At 55.8% G+C, this 13,165-nt stretch overlaps 1 protein-coding gene across 1 annotated transcript; it reads left to right on the plus strand.

The window, feature by feature from the left end:
- The first annotated feature begins 214 nt into the window (after positions 1-214).
- Positions 215-12,906, plus strand: PAK6 (p21 (RAC1) activated kinase 6). The gene is made up of 8 exons (XM_049613343.1): positions 215-865; positions 1,756-2,409; positions 7,921-8,418; positions 8,527-8,660; positions 9,019-9,145; positions 9,258-9,383; positions 9,852-9,986; positions 11,361-12,906. The coding sequence occupies exons 1-8, from the start codon at positions 614-616 to the stop codon at positions 11,526-11,528; spliced, it is 2,094 nt and encodes a 697-aa protein (XP_049469300.1). The 5' UTR covers positions 215-613; the 3' UTR covers positions 11,529-12,906.
- The last annotated feature ends 259 nt before the right edge of the window (positions 12,907-13,165 follow it).

The following is a 13,165-nucleotide window of genomic DNA, read 5'->3' on the forward strand; positions in this document are numbered from 1 at the left end:
CTGGATAACACGTTGGCTTTTTTATGAATGTTATTTATCACATAAACAGGGATTCTGTGGTTGAACCATCCTGGGACAAACAGGAGTTGAATGTGATCTGAAAGAAAAAACAAAAAACTTTAACGTGCTGTCAGATTCGACTTACTAGTTTTGTTTAGGATTTTCCTTTTTATTCACAGGTGAGATTGGTTCAGCTTTTCTTTTTCTTGTACTATTCTTACCTGGTTTAAGAGTCAAGGTTGTACGTACATGTTTCATAAAATGCATTTACCTGCTTTCTTCCCTCTTTCCCCTCTTTAAATTATTTGACAGTGGAATGATATTTGTAATGGGCTTTGGATCTTAGAAAAACACACCCCCAGAGTCTGCCTGCTCGGCAGGAGACTTGGCACAGACAGGCAGAGAGACAGACACCTCTTTCCCTTGTTTGTAGTCTGTGTTGGCTTATTTCTGGCACTTTTGTTGTTTCTGGGACTGCTTTGCTGGGAGCTGGCCATTTCCCTGAGGAAGTAGGGCTGAGAGGTGAGGGAAGCCCTGGGCTGGGGGAGGGAGCACTGAGAGAGGGGTGGGGGTGGGGGTAGCACCCACCTATGCTTCCCTGGACCAGGCTCCCATGAAGCCCCTTGCTGGAGCTCAGCCTGACCCTACCCACACAGGCACCATGTTCCGAAAGAAAAAGAAGAAACGCCCTGAGATCTCAGCCCCACAGAACTTCCAGCACCGTGTCCACACCTCCTTTGATCCCAAAGAAGGCAAGTTTGTGGGCCTCCCACCACAATGGCAGAACATCCTGGACACACTTCGGCGACCCAAGCCTGTGGTGGACCCTTCTCGAATTACTCGTGTGCAGCTCCAGCCCATGAAGGTAAGGGAGGCGGCGGCAGGGATGGTCCTGCAGAGTCTGGCCTCTCCCAGTCCACAGAAGCCGGTGCCTGGCAAAACCACAAAGGCACCTGGAGGAACCACCTAATTACCAGCTATCGATTAGCTAGCTGTTTGCGTTCCCTGCTAATCAGCCTCACCCTGGGTGAGGATTGAATTTCCAGGGAGGGGGAGCCTGGGGCATCCCTCTCTGCATGCAGGTTGGTAGGGTTGCCCAATTTAGCAAAGAAAAATACAGGATGCCCAGCAAAATTTGAATTTCAGATAACAATGAATAATCTTTCAGTATTAAGTGTATCCCAGGCAATATTTGGACCCGCAGCCCCTCTGGGGCTGGGGCTCCCAGACCAGGGGGATTTAGTTGTGTGGGTCAAGAAGGGCAAGAGCTTGGTAGGGGCTGGGGTCAGGGGCCCTGCCAGGGTTTGGAGGCCACAAAGCCAGTTAATGTGGAGGAGAGCCCTAGACTGGCCACTGCCTCCTCAAGAAGCTCTGTGTGTCTCCCACAAGGCCACAGATAGAGCTAGAGAATGACAGCAGACCCCAGGCAGGGTCTGGACCCTACCTCTGTGCCCCCTCGGCTCCTGAAGCTCAGATGCCCACACCACTTGGCGTGCTGACTCCCTGTCTGCCCTGCTGGACTGTGAGCCCCATGACAATAGGCCTTCTCCCTGTATTTCTGCCCCCACACAGGCCCAACCTGCTGTGGACCCTGGTGAGTGACTGAAAAATTAAGAAACAGCTAGATGACACAGCAAGCGAGATCCTCAGGTGTTTCTCCCGAAGGCCCCTGGGAAGGCTGTCTGATCTGGTCCAGAACCACCCCTCCCTGCCATGAACTGGCTGCTCACCCACACTCTTTTCCCTCCCCTACAGACAGTGGTGCGGGGCAGCTCGGTGCCCATGGACGGCTACATATCAGGGCTGCTCAACGACATCCAGAAGTTGTCGGTCATCAGCTCCAACACCCTGCGTGGCCGCAGCCCCACCAGCCGGCGGCGGGCACAGTCCCTAGGGCTGCTGGGGGATGAACACTGGGCCGCTGACCCGGACATGTACCTGCAGAGCCCCCAGTCTGAGCGCACTGACCCCCATGGCCTCTACCTCAGCTGCAACGGGGGCACACCAGCAGGCCGCAGGCAGATGCCGTGGCCGGAGCCACAGAGCCCAAGAGTCCTACCCAACGGGCTGGCCACCAAGGCACAGTCGCTAGGCCCCACCGAGTTCCAGGGTGCCACACAGCGCTGCCTGCAGTTGGGTGCCTGCCTACAGAGCTCCCCACCCGGCGCCTCACCCCCCGCAGCCACTGGTAGGCGTGGGACCAAGGTTGCCAGACATGGTTCTGAGGAGGCCCGGCCACAGTCCTGCCTGGTGGGCTCGGCGACTGGCAGGCCAGGCGGGGAGGGCAGCCCCAGCCCTAAGACCCAGGAGAGCAGCCTTAAGCGCAGGCTGTTCCGAAGCATGTTCCTGTCTACTCCTGCCACAGCCCCTGCGAGCAGCAGCAAGCCAGGCCCTCCCTCTCAGAGCAAGGTAGGTTGGGATGGGCCCCGTCAGCAGAGCCCAGGAGCCTGGCCTTCCCCACTTACGGGGTCAGGCTAGGGAGGGCACAAGGGAACACAGTGATCAAGAAGCCAGCTCAGCCTCAGCTGAGGATTCTACCCTGAACCAAGTAAGCCCTGGTCGTCCAAACCTTAGCACAGGTGAGTCCGGTTCAGGCTGGCTCATTTTCTGGGGTGGGGTGGGGGCCTCAGAAGGGCCTTTGGTACATCCCAGTTTACATTCTTGCCCTCTGCGGTGTGTCTAGATGGGCCACACTGGCAGGCAAACATCTCTAACCATAAACCCAGACTTTTCCCCGCCCCCAGCACCCAGAGCCAGGTGCTCTGGTGCTGGACAGGGGCAGGGTCTCTGCCTCCCTCTTGACAGCTTCTTTCCGCCTCTGCCCCCTGCTTGCCCCAGTGCTCTCCTCAGGTCCTGCTGAGGTTCCCTGTCCAGACTGCTTCTCCCTAAGGCATCAGGAATGTTCAGGTTTAACCCCTTCTCTGGTGAGAATGCTTTCCTTCCTCCCCTTTTCCTTTAGTGGCCGTTTGAATGTTCTCTAATGATTTATTTGGAGTCCATGTGCCCTGTGAGAAGCTAGAGCAATGAGCGTGCCTGGGCCGGGGAGCAGCAGGAGAGCTGACTTTTGGCATGTGTGACAGCCTTAAATGCACATGTTTTTCCTGTGAAATAGGAAACAGTGAAGGGAACCCTAACGGTGACATTTCTTGACAGGCAGAGGAGACTGTTCTTGCCCTTAGATGTCCTGTCCGTAGTGACAGCACCAGCCTTTCTCATTAGGCAGAATGACAAGATGTACTCAGAGAGGGTAGGATGAGTCCCAGGTGTCTCGAATGAGTCAGGGAAGGAAACGGTGAGAGGGCCCTCGGGGTTCAGGCCTCTTGCTCCTAAAGGTTTCTGGCACCCCTAGCTCCTTCTTGAGGGGCCAGTGGAAATGAGCTCACATTGCAGCACAGAGGGTGGGGAGTCAGACCTAAAAAAGTCAGACCTCCCCTCCCTGGAGGGCTTTCAGACCAAGCCTGGCTCCTCCCATGTTGGTGGTACATGAGTGTGGTTCCAGCTTGGGGAGTGGCCTGGACCCTTAACCTTTGCAAGTCACTGCCAGCCCAAGGCATCCAGGGAAAGTTCTGGGCTTTGTGTGCTCACTGGAATGAAGGACATGGGCTGGGCTTCCACGTGGGGTGCGGGTTTAGGGGTAGAACAAATGAGATGTGGCTTGATGTATCCATATGAGGAACATGTCTGTGAGCTGAGAGGTCTCTGGAAGGCCATCCCCTGGGGAGACACTTCCTTGAAAACCAAGGTGGGAGCAGGACAGTTCACGCTGCCCAAGAGGTGAGAACTGGTACTTGATCGCTCTCTGGCCTCTCGGGAGTCCTGTGGCAGGGCTTCGGGGGTTTGGGAAAAGGGGGTGTCAGCCCTGGGTTGGGCACTGACATGCATGTTTCTGAGCTCCTGCCGGCACCCCACAGCAGGGATCAGGCTGTCCACCCAGCCTCTGTCAGCCCGTCCATCCTACATACTTTACCAAGGATCTCCCATAGGCCACCACTGCTGCATGTGTGGGGCTGTCCCCTGCACCAGAGGCAGGTGGTAGTCATCTGCGGCTTGGAGATGCCACAGTTCCAGATCCAGGGGAGTAGTTTCCTTCCAGGCACCTTGGGCATGTATTTCTAAATAAATATTTTCAAGCCAGGCCTCTAAAAGGCAGGGCTGAGACTTCCTCTGAGCTGCTCTGGGCCATAGCTTCTCAACCCCTTCACTATTGACATTTGGAGCAGATGATCCTTTGCTGTAGGGGCTTTCCTGTGCATCGTAGGATATTTAACAGCATCTCTGGCTTCTACCCACTAGATGCTGGTAGCACCTCTCAGACGGGATAACCAAAAATCCCCCCAGACATTGCCAAATGTCCCTTGGGGGATAAAATCAGCCCCAGTTGAGAACCACTGCATCCGGCTTCCTACTCCACCCCTACAGCCCCAGGAACTACCAGACCAAACCAGCAGCCAGCCTTCCGCACCTCAGCACATCCCAGGGGCTGGCTCAGGAAGCTCACAGCAGCTGTCCATGCACTGGTGCCCTAGGAGGTCAAGCCACCAATTGTCACCTCCAGCCGGAAGAGGCTCCAGGAGGGTCTGTGGCTCTAGGGCTTTTGTACCCAGCCCCAGGGAGCTTGGCCTGCAGTCACTCACTTTGGCTAAACAGCAAAAGACCTCAACCCTGAGTGGGGGCTGGAGGCCAAAGAGTTAAGACAGGAACTTGGGGGATTTAGGAGTGGTTCCACTTAGAGGCAGAAAGGCCAAATCAGAAGACCTCGAGAATCAGCAAGCCTTGGTTAAACACCTACTGTGTACCCTGTACTCTGTTAAATTCCAGGTACCTCCCGTAGGACCACAGCATGGGGGTAGGGAGTTATGCTGACCAGGGCTGACATTGGGCTTGCTCCTTACTACCTAGTGACGCCGGGCAAGTTACTTAACCTTTCTGAGCCTTTTTCTTATCTACAAATACAGATAATAATAGTACCCATAGGATAATAAAACAAGCCCCAAGGTTGTGAGAATTAAATTAGAAATGCATTTAAGGGCCTTGTCAGAGTGGTATACCCCCAATAAATGGCTTTATTATTTTTAAAATATTATGACATGGCCTTTGCCTCTGAGGCACTTACAGTACAGCCCCTAAGCCCACGGCTGGAGAGCCTGGCCCTGTCATCATAGCCGGGGAAGGGAAAATGAGGCATCATTGTAACTCTACGCACGACTCTTCTGGTGGCTTCCCGCCCAAGGAGACGTCTCTATCACACCAGAAACTCTAGAGCCCACAACAGTGAATTCCATCTTTTGTCCCCCTTTCTCTTTCTTGGTGTGGCTTAATAGGTTTCCTCTGATTTTTTCTTGTGGTGACATTAAGTAGAAACTCCCTTCTTGTGGAGACAGACAGTGAGGCGAACAAAGGGTCCAGATGCTGCTGAGGTGAAGACTGAGTCCAGGTGGTGGGTCCCCACCACCCCCTATCCCATGTTCCAGGCCACACTGGAGCTGGGCTCTCAGCTGGATCCCTACTGTATCATCCACCCACCTACCCCTGCACCGTTGGTGCCTGAGTTCAGCCAGCACCTGCAGCAGTGTCTCCACAGGGGCCTTGAGAGCGGCGGGGGAGCAAATCCCCTCCTAGGCCCCTCCACAGGGCTTGTCCTTACCACGCCCACTCCCCTCCCACCCCCTCACCCCACCCTCCCACCCCGCCCCGGCCGACTGACAGCACCCACTCAACCACAGAGCAGAGATAGCCTGTGTGGGAGGCCAAGAGGCCAGAAGGTGAAGGGAATCATTTTACAGCCTTCCTTAGAAATCCAGGTAGAGAGAGCAGCTGTAGGTGTTTGTAGGCCCTCCAAACTCTGTCCAGCCCCACCCAGATGCTCAGAGAGCATGTTTTCTGTGAACCATACCTCACAGGCCAGCAGACAGCCTTTCTGCAGGGCCTCAGGGGCTACCTCGTGATTGGTGATCCTGTGATGTAGTGAGCCCTGCAGGCTGAAGTCTTGTGAACCATCTGCTCCTGGGACATGGCCTCACAGCCTCAGCAGTGGCCCTGCCCCCTCCACTCCCATCCCAGTCCTCCCACAGTCTCCCTGAGGCCATGGAATCACAGACCCCATTTGTCCAAAGCTGCCCCAAGTGTGTCCCACAGTCCTCCTACATCAGAGCCCAGGGGCCTCATTAAAACGCAGGGTCACTGCTCTAGGGAACCTACCGAGGCAGAAATCCGCATTTTATCCAGCTCCCCAGATCACTGTGCATTTATAGAGGAGACCGGGGCTCAGAGAGGGTGAGGTGCCTAAGACTCATCGCTGGTCAGAGCAGTGTAGTAATGAAACCTAGGTCGTGACCCCCCCAGTCCAGAGGTCTCACTGCTCCAACCACACAGAGTGGGGAAAGGTGGGTGCGGGCCAGGTGCTGGCAAAGACGTGGGAAGATCTATTTACTACCCAGATGTGCTCAGTGGGCAGGATGGAGTAGTCACAATGGGTGCTGGGAGGTTCTCCTGGCTCCTTCACCGTGTAGGCTGAACCCAAGCACACTCTGCCACAACTTGACTCTCTGCCAGCAGGGGCCCTCGCACACATGCTCACCCCTAGGCAAGACCAGGGGCTGAGTGGGGTGGTGTGAGCGCTCCGAAGCCTGGGGAGAGGGTGCTGAAGAGGTTGACAAGGCTCTGCTGAACGTGGTAGGACCGAAGGCCCAGACTCGGGGTCCCTCAGCCCAAGCTGAGGGCCTGAGGAGATTTCCTGGAGGTCAATGGAGCTCTGGGGACCTGGACCAGGACCCACTGGGCACCTAGGCAGCTGCTACTTGATGGGTTCTGAGACGTTCCAAGAAGTTCTCTGCAGCTCCTGAAGTGTCCCTCGTTAGGTAACTTTGGCCCTTTCTGGGGTGCCCCTTTTAAAATCATGTAATGCCTGGGAAGAGTCATATTGCACATCACCAGCTCCTTGGAGAGAACCCAAGAATGGGACCCTTTCCTGCTGGGCTGCCAGGAGGGCTTAGGACCTGAAAGGCAAGGAACCTCAGAGGCTTCCAGGGCTGGGGCTTGGGCTCACTGAGGCTCAGTCTGCCACTCAATTCCACTTCCCCTCCTGTCCCACCAGAGGCCATAGAGATAGGCCCCTGCCTTCCCTTCCTTGTGGGGGTTATCAGCCAGGAGTTTCATGCTTGGGAGCAGGTAGAGAGGCTGCTCTGTGGAGCCCCTAGGAAACCTTTCCACCCCTGGCCCCAGGGCTTGGGTTTGGCTAGACCTGCCCTCCTGATTCCAGATCTCTAGCCCAGGAAGCATGCCTGAGAACACTCAGATGGTAACACGGCTCTATGGTCCTCTGTTAGGGACACACTCTCACAGCATAGACACGCAGACCCCCTGCTGTCTGGCACAAGTGGGGTTATCAGAGCCCGTGCTGTGGCTTCCCTGCCCTGTGCTGGGAGCCAGTCACAGCTGCCCTGCTGTCCACACCCCCACCCCACCACCCAGGGCCTCTTCCACCCACATGGCCCCTTGGGTGGGAGCGCCCTGGGAATGAAGAATGCCTCTGACCCAGATTCCCCGCAACAGCCCAGCAGCACAGAAGGAAGTCAGCCTCTGGATGGCCTCCCAGGGGTCTGGCTGTCAATTACCCAGGAAGAAATACCCGGCAGAGGACACCCAGGGACTCTGCTTTCTTCAGCTTCCCAGGAGTGGCAGAATGGATGTAAAGAGCTGCTGTTGGACTGCTCACCTGGGAATGCTGGGGGCTGGGTTGCCAGGCAGGACCAAGCTTTGGCTTCTGCTCCGTTTGAAAATCCTTGCCTGTAGCACCTACCCTATTTGGTCTGACACCCTCTAGACCTGCCCCTGTCCAGAGGTCAACCCCTGCTTCTGGAAAGGTCACAGCAAACGCTCCCACAGTCAAACCCCTTTCTGTTTCTTTTTCCCTCCCTGCAGCCCACCTCCTCTTTTCGACCGCTGCAGAAAGAACCCACCCAAAGCCTGGTGGCCAAGGCCCAGTCCTTGCCCTCAGACCAGCCCATGGGGACCTTCAGCCCTCTGACCACCTCGGATACCAGCAGCCCCCAGAAGTCCCTCCGCATAGCCCAAGCTGCTGGCCCACCCCCAGGCCGGTCTTCCCCCGCGGGCTCCCCACGCACCAGGCAAGCCCAGATCAGCACCAGCAACTTGTACCTGCCCCAGGACCCCACGGTGGCCAAGGGTGCCCTGGCTGGCGAGGACACGGGTGTTGTGACACACGAGCAGTTCAAGGCTGCGCTCAGGATGGTGGTGGACCAGGGTGACCCCCGGATGCTGCTGGACAGCTACGTGAAGATCGGCGAGGGCTCCACAGGCATCGTCTGCCTGGCCCGGGAGAAGCATTCAGGCCGCCAGGTGGCCGTCAAGATGATGGACCTCAGGAAGCAGCAGCGCAGGGAGCTGCTCTTTAATGAGGTGGGAGGAGAGGGCAGGACGTGGCGGGGCGCTCGGGATGGACATCTGGGAGCGGGGGCAGTGGGGACTGTGCCTGGCACTCAGGCACCCCCACCTGTCCCCCCCCAGGTGGTGATCATGCGAGACTACCAGCACCTCAACGTGGTGGAGATGTACAAGAGCTACCTGGTGGGCGAGGAGCTGTGGGTGCTTATGGAGTTCCTGCAGGGCGGCGCCCTCACGGACATCGTCTCCCAAGTCAGGTGGGCAGCTGCGAGGGCTGGGCAGTGGGAGGGCCGGTTGCCCCCCCACTGTCTTGGAAGGAGTATTGTGCAGCCTCAGGCCAAGGACACTGGGGTGCCTGTCACGTCATTGTGAGCACCTCCCGTCTGTTGGGGTTAACAGACTCAGGGCGTTCAGGAGAGTGGGTTGGGGAACACCAGAATGTCTCCAGCCTAAGTCCAGGCCCATTTCCACCAGGGCCCTGGCCTGACTGGACCCCCACACATATTGCCTAGGAGCTGTGGGGCCCGGTACCAGGGGCACCTAATCTGGCAGCCAGCTGCCCTGCAGCCCCGCCAAAGCTAACATTCTCTTCTGCTTGTGGCCTTCCCTGTCCAGGCTGAACGAGGAGCAGATCGCCACTGTGTGTGAGGCCGTGCTGCAGGCCCTGGCTTACCTGCATGCCCAAGGTGTCATCCACCGGGACATCAAGAGTGACTCCATCCTCCTGACCCTGGATGGCAGGGTAGGCCCCTCCCCTCCCTGGTACACCCGCGTCCCACCCCCTGCTTCCATATTCCCAGCTAGGCTCCTGCTCCACCACTCACTCCCGTTTTTCCCTCTCACCTCAACCGCAGGTGAAACTCTCTGACTTCGGATTCTGTGCTCAGATCAGCAAAGACGTCCCTAAGAGGAAGTCCCTGGTAGGCACCCCTTACTGGATGGCTCCTGAAGTGATCTCCAGGTCTCTGTACGCGACTGAGGTAACTGGTCCTTCCATCCCCCAGTCCTCCCAGAAGCAGCTTGGGAACAAATAGCTCTTGTGGCCCTTGCAAAGACCCGCCCCCACTCCCCAAAATAGCCCTAGTTTTCAGATTCCTACTTAGTCAGTACCCTACCCCACTGCCCATCACACCCTGCCCGCTCTTAGATGGGTCTGCTCTCACTTGTGACTTTGCTTCTCGAAAATGCTCCTACGGCAGCTCAAGGGCAAGGTGGGGTATGGCCGGGCTTCCTCATGTGTGATGGCCATTCTCGGAGAATGGCTGACAGCTATGTCCCTGCAGTCAGTGGGCACTCATGCAGAAAAGAACCAACCACGAGGCAGGTGGCCAGGAAGGAGGCCAGCTCACCGAAGAAAGCTGGGGCCAGCTGCTCCCATCCCCCCGCAGTACACTGCTACTGAAGGGTCAGCTCTGGTCAGTGGAATCAGGGACATTCTCTTCCTGCAGGTGGATATCTGGTCTCTGGGCATCATGGTGATTGAGATGGTGGACGGGGAGCCACCCTACTTCAGCGACTCCCCAGTGCAAGCCATGAAGAGGCTCCGGGACAGCCCCCCACCCAGGCTGAAAAATTCTCACAAGGTCAGTCAGTGCACAGGGTGTGCCCTTGCTGACCCCATTCTTCCTGAGGCTTGGAGGACCAGAGCCTGGGCTCCCAGGCCCAGCTTCTCCCTTCCACAGAAGCCAGAGGCTCCCAGAAAAGGCTCTTCTTTCTCCGCACAAAACCTGCACCTGGGTGTGGAGCCACATCTGTACACAAGCCTCTGTGGTCACTCAGACAAGTTTCTGCCTGCAGGCAAATGACAAGAGCCTGAGAAAATGGAAAGCAAGCCTTCCAGGAATCTAGAGAAGCTAGTTGAGCAGGAACCCCTCTACCCCACCTGGCAGGGGAGCCATACCAAGGCACAGTGTTCCGAGTCTGTCATAGCAAATTGCCTTGTCCTTCATTGGTGCACATCCTGACCACATCTGAACCACAGGTTTTCCCTTAAAGGTGGTGCGTGTGTGTTTAACCCTTTTCTGTCAAATCCACCCAAACTCACAGGCCTTTACCAGTGGACACTCCTTGCTGGTGGGCAGGTCAGTACAGGGCGGCAAAATGGCACTGCCATCTCGTGGCCAGAGCGAGAAATGTCCCAGAGGGGTGAAGCCCAGTCCCTGAATAATAGTTCTGTGGCCCCACCACAGCTGGATGGGAGAACAGACAGGAAGACACCTTCCGAGACAACTGGTCCTTGGAGCCTGCACCACCAGCCCCAAGATTAACATATAGGGGAGATTTCCAATTGACTAATTCCCCAGAGGAGGTAGCCTTCTGTAACAGCCCAAGATTTAGCTTAATCCCAAGATATTGGCGCAGAATGAACTAAGATAAGCCCCTGACTTAGACTCTAAGGCTTAGAGCAATAAAGAAATCTTCCTTTTCAGGTCCCACTTTGTTTTTTTCTTTTCTTCCAAACACTTCATCCCTGACCTCTTTCTTATCTTCGCTAAAGACATGGCAAGCACATTTTATCATTAGCCCATTGGGCAGATGAGAAAACTGAGGTCTAGAGAAAATTGCAACTTGCCCAAGATCAGGGATAGACCCAGGACTGGATCACTAATATGAATCCCATGCTTCTCCCGCAGAGCCACAGAACCTGAAGGCTGAGAGCCCTGAGAAGCAGGGTGAGGAATGGGCTATATTTGGAGCCCAGCTTCCCAGGACACCAGGCTTCTTAATTCCACTGCTCAGTAGCACCCCCTAGAGGTGATCTAGCTACTTTTCCTGGACCGATGCCAATTTTCTTTACCTATCCCATAATCCAGAAAGTACTGAGCCTGGGAGCTACTACCAGGAAGTAAGAAACGAGAGAATTCGAGACTTTCAAATGATGGTGAGGCCAGGCAGACAAGTAACCCCGAAGCCACCCCATGCTGTGGCTTCCTCTCACCGATGCCCTGTCTCCACAGGTCTCCCCAGTGCTTCGAGACTTCCTGGAACGGATGCTGGTGCGGGACCCCCAGGAGAGAGCCACGGCTCAGGAGCTCCTGGACCACCCTTTCCTGCTGCAGACAGGGCTGCCCGAGTGCCTGGTGCCCCTGATCCAGCTCTACCGCAAGCAGACCTCCACCTGCTGAGCCCGGGGACACTGGGCAGCCAGCCTGCCGGCGGGGCCTGCCTGCCTCATTCTCTCAGTATTCTCTCCAAAGATCGAATGTGAAACCCCACCCACACCCTTCTGCCCCTCAGCCCACTGGGCCAGGCCGGACCTGCCCCTCGGTCTCTCTCCCTCCCAAGAGAGTCCCCAGTTGCCTTTGGGATGGTGGAGACCCCCTTCTACAGAATGACCCTCTGTTATTTGCACAGGGATATTTCTAAGAAACGTGGAGACCCGCACTCCTGGCCACGTGGCCAACACAGCAGAAAAAGCTGCTGCGGTTTTTTAAAGGTAGTTGTACATTAGCATCCCAGGCCACCGAGAGGGCAGACTGCCTGTCTTCGCCAGGATACTTGCTGTTCTCAGCTCCAGCTCTAAACCCTGGGGTCTCAAGAGGGCCACAGGGAAGGTTTCTATTGCCTGAAGCCGTCTTCCTCCTTTACGTCTGACTTCCTGAAGGTACGGTCCAACCTGCACCTGTTTCCCGACCCACCTGCACTGACACCACTCTCCCTGCACAGCCTGCTCCAAACTGTGAACAGCCTGCTCTCTGGCCAGGGGTGGAGGAAGGGCATTTGTCTGGGTAAAAGAGAAAGAATGCGGTTGGTGGTAAACATAATCTCACTTTACAGGATGGAGAGAACATTGTGTGTGTGTGTGTGTGTGTGTGTGTGTGTGTGTGAAGTGGAGGACAGTCACCCTGACAGCCTGGCTCCCTTCAGGTCACTCACAGGTCACCAACTTCAGTAAGGCTTCCCATCCTTTCTGCCACTAAACTCTACCAGGAAGGGACCTGCTTTCTTGGCCTGGCTTCTCACCTCCTAAGTCCCATGTTTCTACCTGAACAGTGAAGAGAGCTGATGCATCCCAGGGGCTTCGCAGATTTCCAGGTGTCTCCTGTACTGTGGAGTCTGAGAGCCAGAGATGGGAATGGTAAAGGAACAAACTTTGTTTTGCCTGTGAGCTTTGTCTCAATAACCAGGTCATCAAGGACCCATTATTTTCAAAAATCTTGGTCTGAGGGAGATGAACCACCCCCTGGGGCTCCATCCTGTCAAGAAAATGGACACCCCCTTTGTGCAAACCATCTGCCCTAGCTGCCTCTTCAGACACCTGTCTCTTTGTCCCCCTTCCCTCCCCACCTTCAGGGATGTTGTGAGTCAGGGAATCCAGGGAAGAACTCCAGGTGTCAGGATCCTATCTAGATAATATTTTTAGATTCCTCTGCTCCCTAGTGGCCTGCTTTGGGCCCCCCCCCCCAAAAAAAAAACTTGCAAGGACTTTTTTAAGGGTCAGAGTTTTAAAAACAAAAGCATCTTCCCTAGAAACTTTTGTGAATTGTTTGCACTTGTGCCTGTTTTAAATTAAACTGAGTGTTCAAAACCTCTGGGCTGTTGTCTCTGACAATGGAGCCAGGCTATCTTCAAGCTGGACACTTCAAGCAGCTGTCTGGTGTGCCCCCCTCCCATATGAGCTCCCCAGCGGTCACTCAGTCCACAGAAAACCCAACTCCCTGGTGGCATGTGGGCCCATGAGGGCGGATAAGAAGGGAAACGGGAAGCGAAAGGCCCTTGGGACTGAAAGAACTGAGAAAGGGACAGAGCTGTCCTTCCCACG

Source organism: Panthera uncia, assembly GCF_023721935.1.
Source record: "Panthera uncia isolate 11264 chromosome B3 unlocalized genomic scaffold, Puncia_PCG_1.0 HiC_scaffold_1, whole genome shotgun sequence".
Classification (NCBI taxonomy): domain Eukaryota; kingdom Metazoa; phylum Chordata; class Mammalia; order Carnivora; family Felidae; genus Panthera; species Panthera uncia.

Excerpts from the sequence above, each read along its gene's own strand:
- PAK6 (XM_049613343.1), top strand. The coding sequence starts at position 614 with ATGAAGCCCCTTGCTGGAGCTCAGCCTGACCCTACCCACACAGGCACC. Across the intron at positions 2,410-7,920 it reads GCCCTCCCTCTCAGAGCAAG|CCCACCTCCTCTTTTCGACC; the intron begins GTAGGTTGGGAT and ends CCCTCCCTGCAG. Across the intron at positions 9,384-9,851 it reads GGTCTCTGTACGCGACTGAG|GTGGATATCTGGTCTCTGGG; the intron begins GTAACTGGTCCT and ends CTCTTCCTGCAG.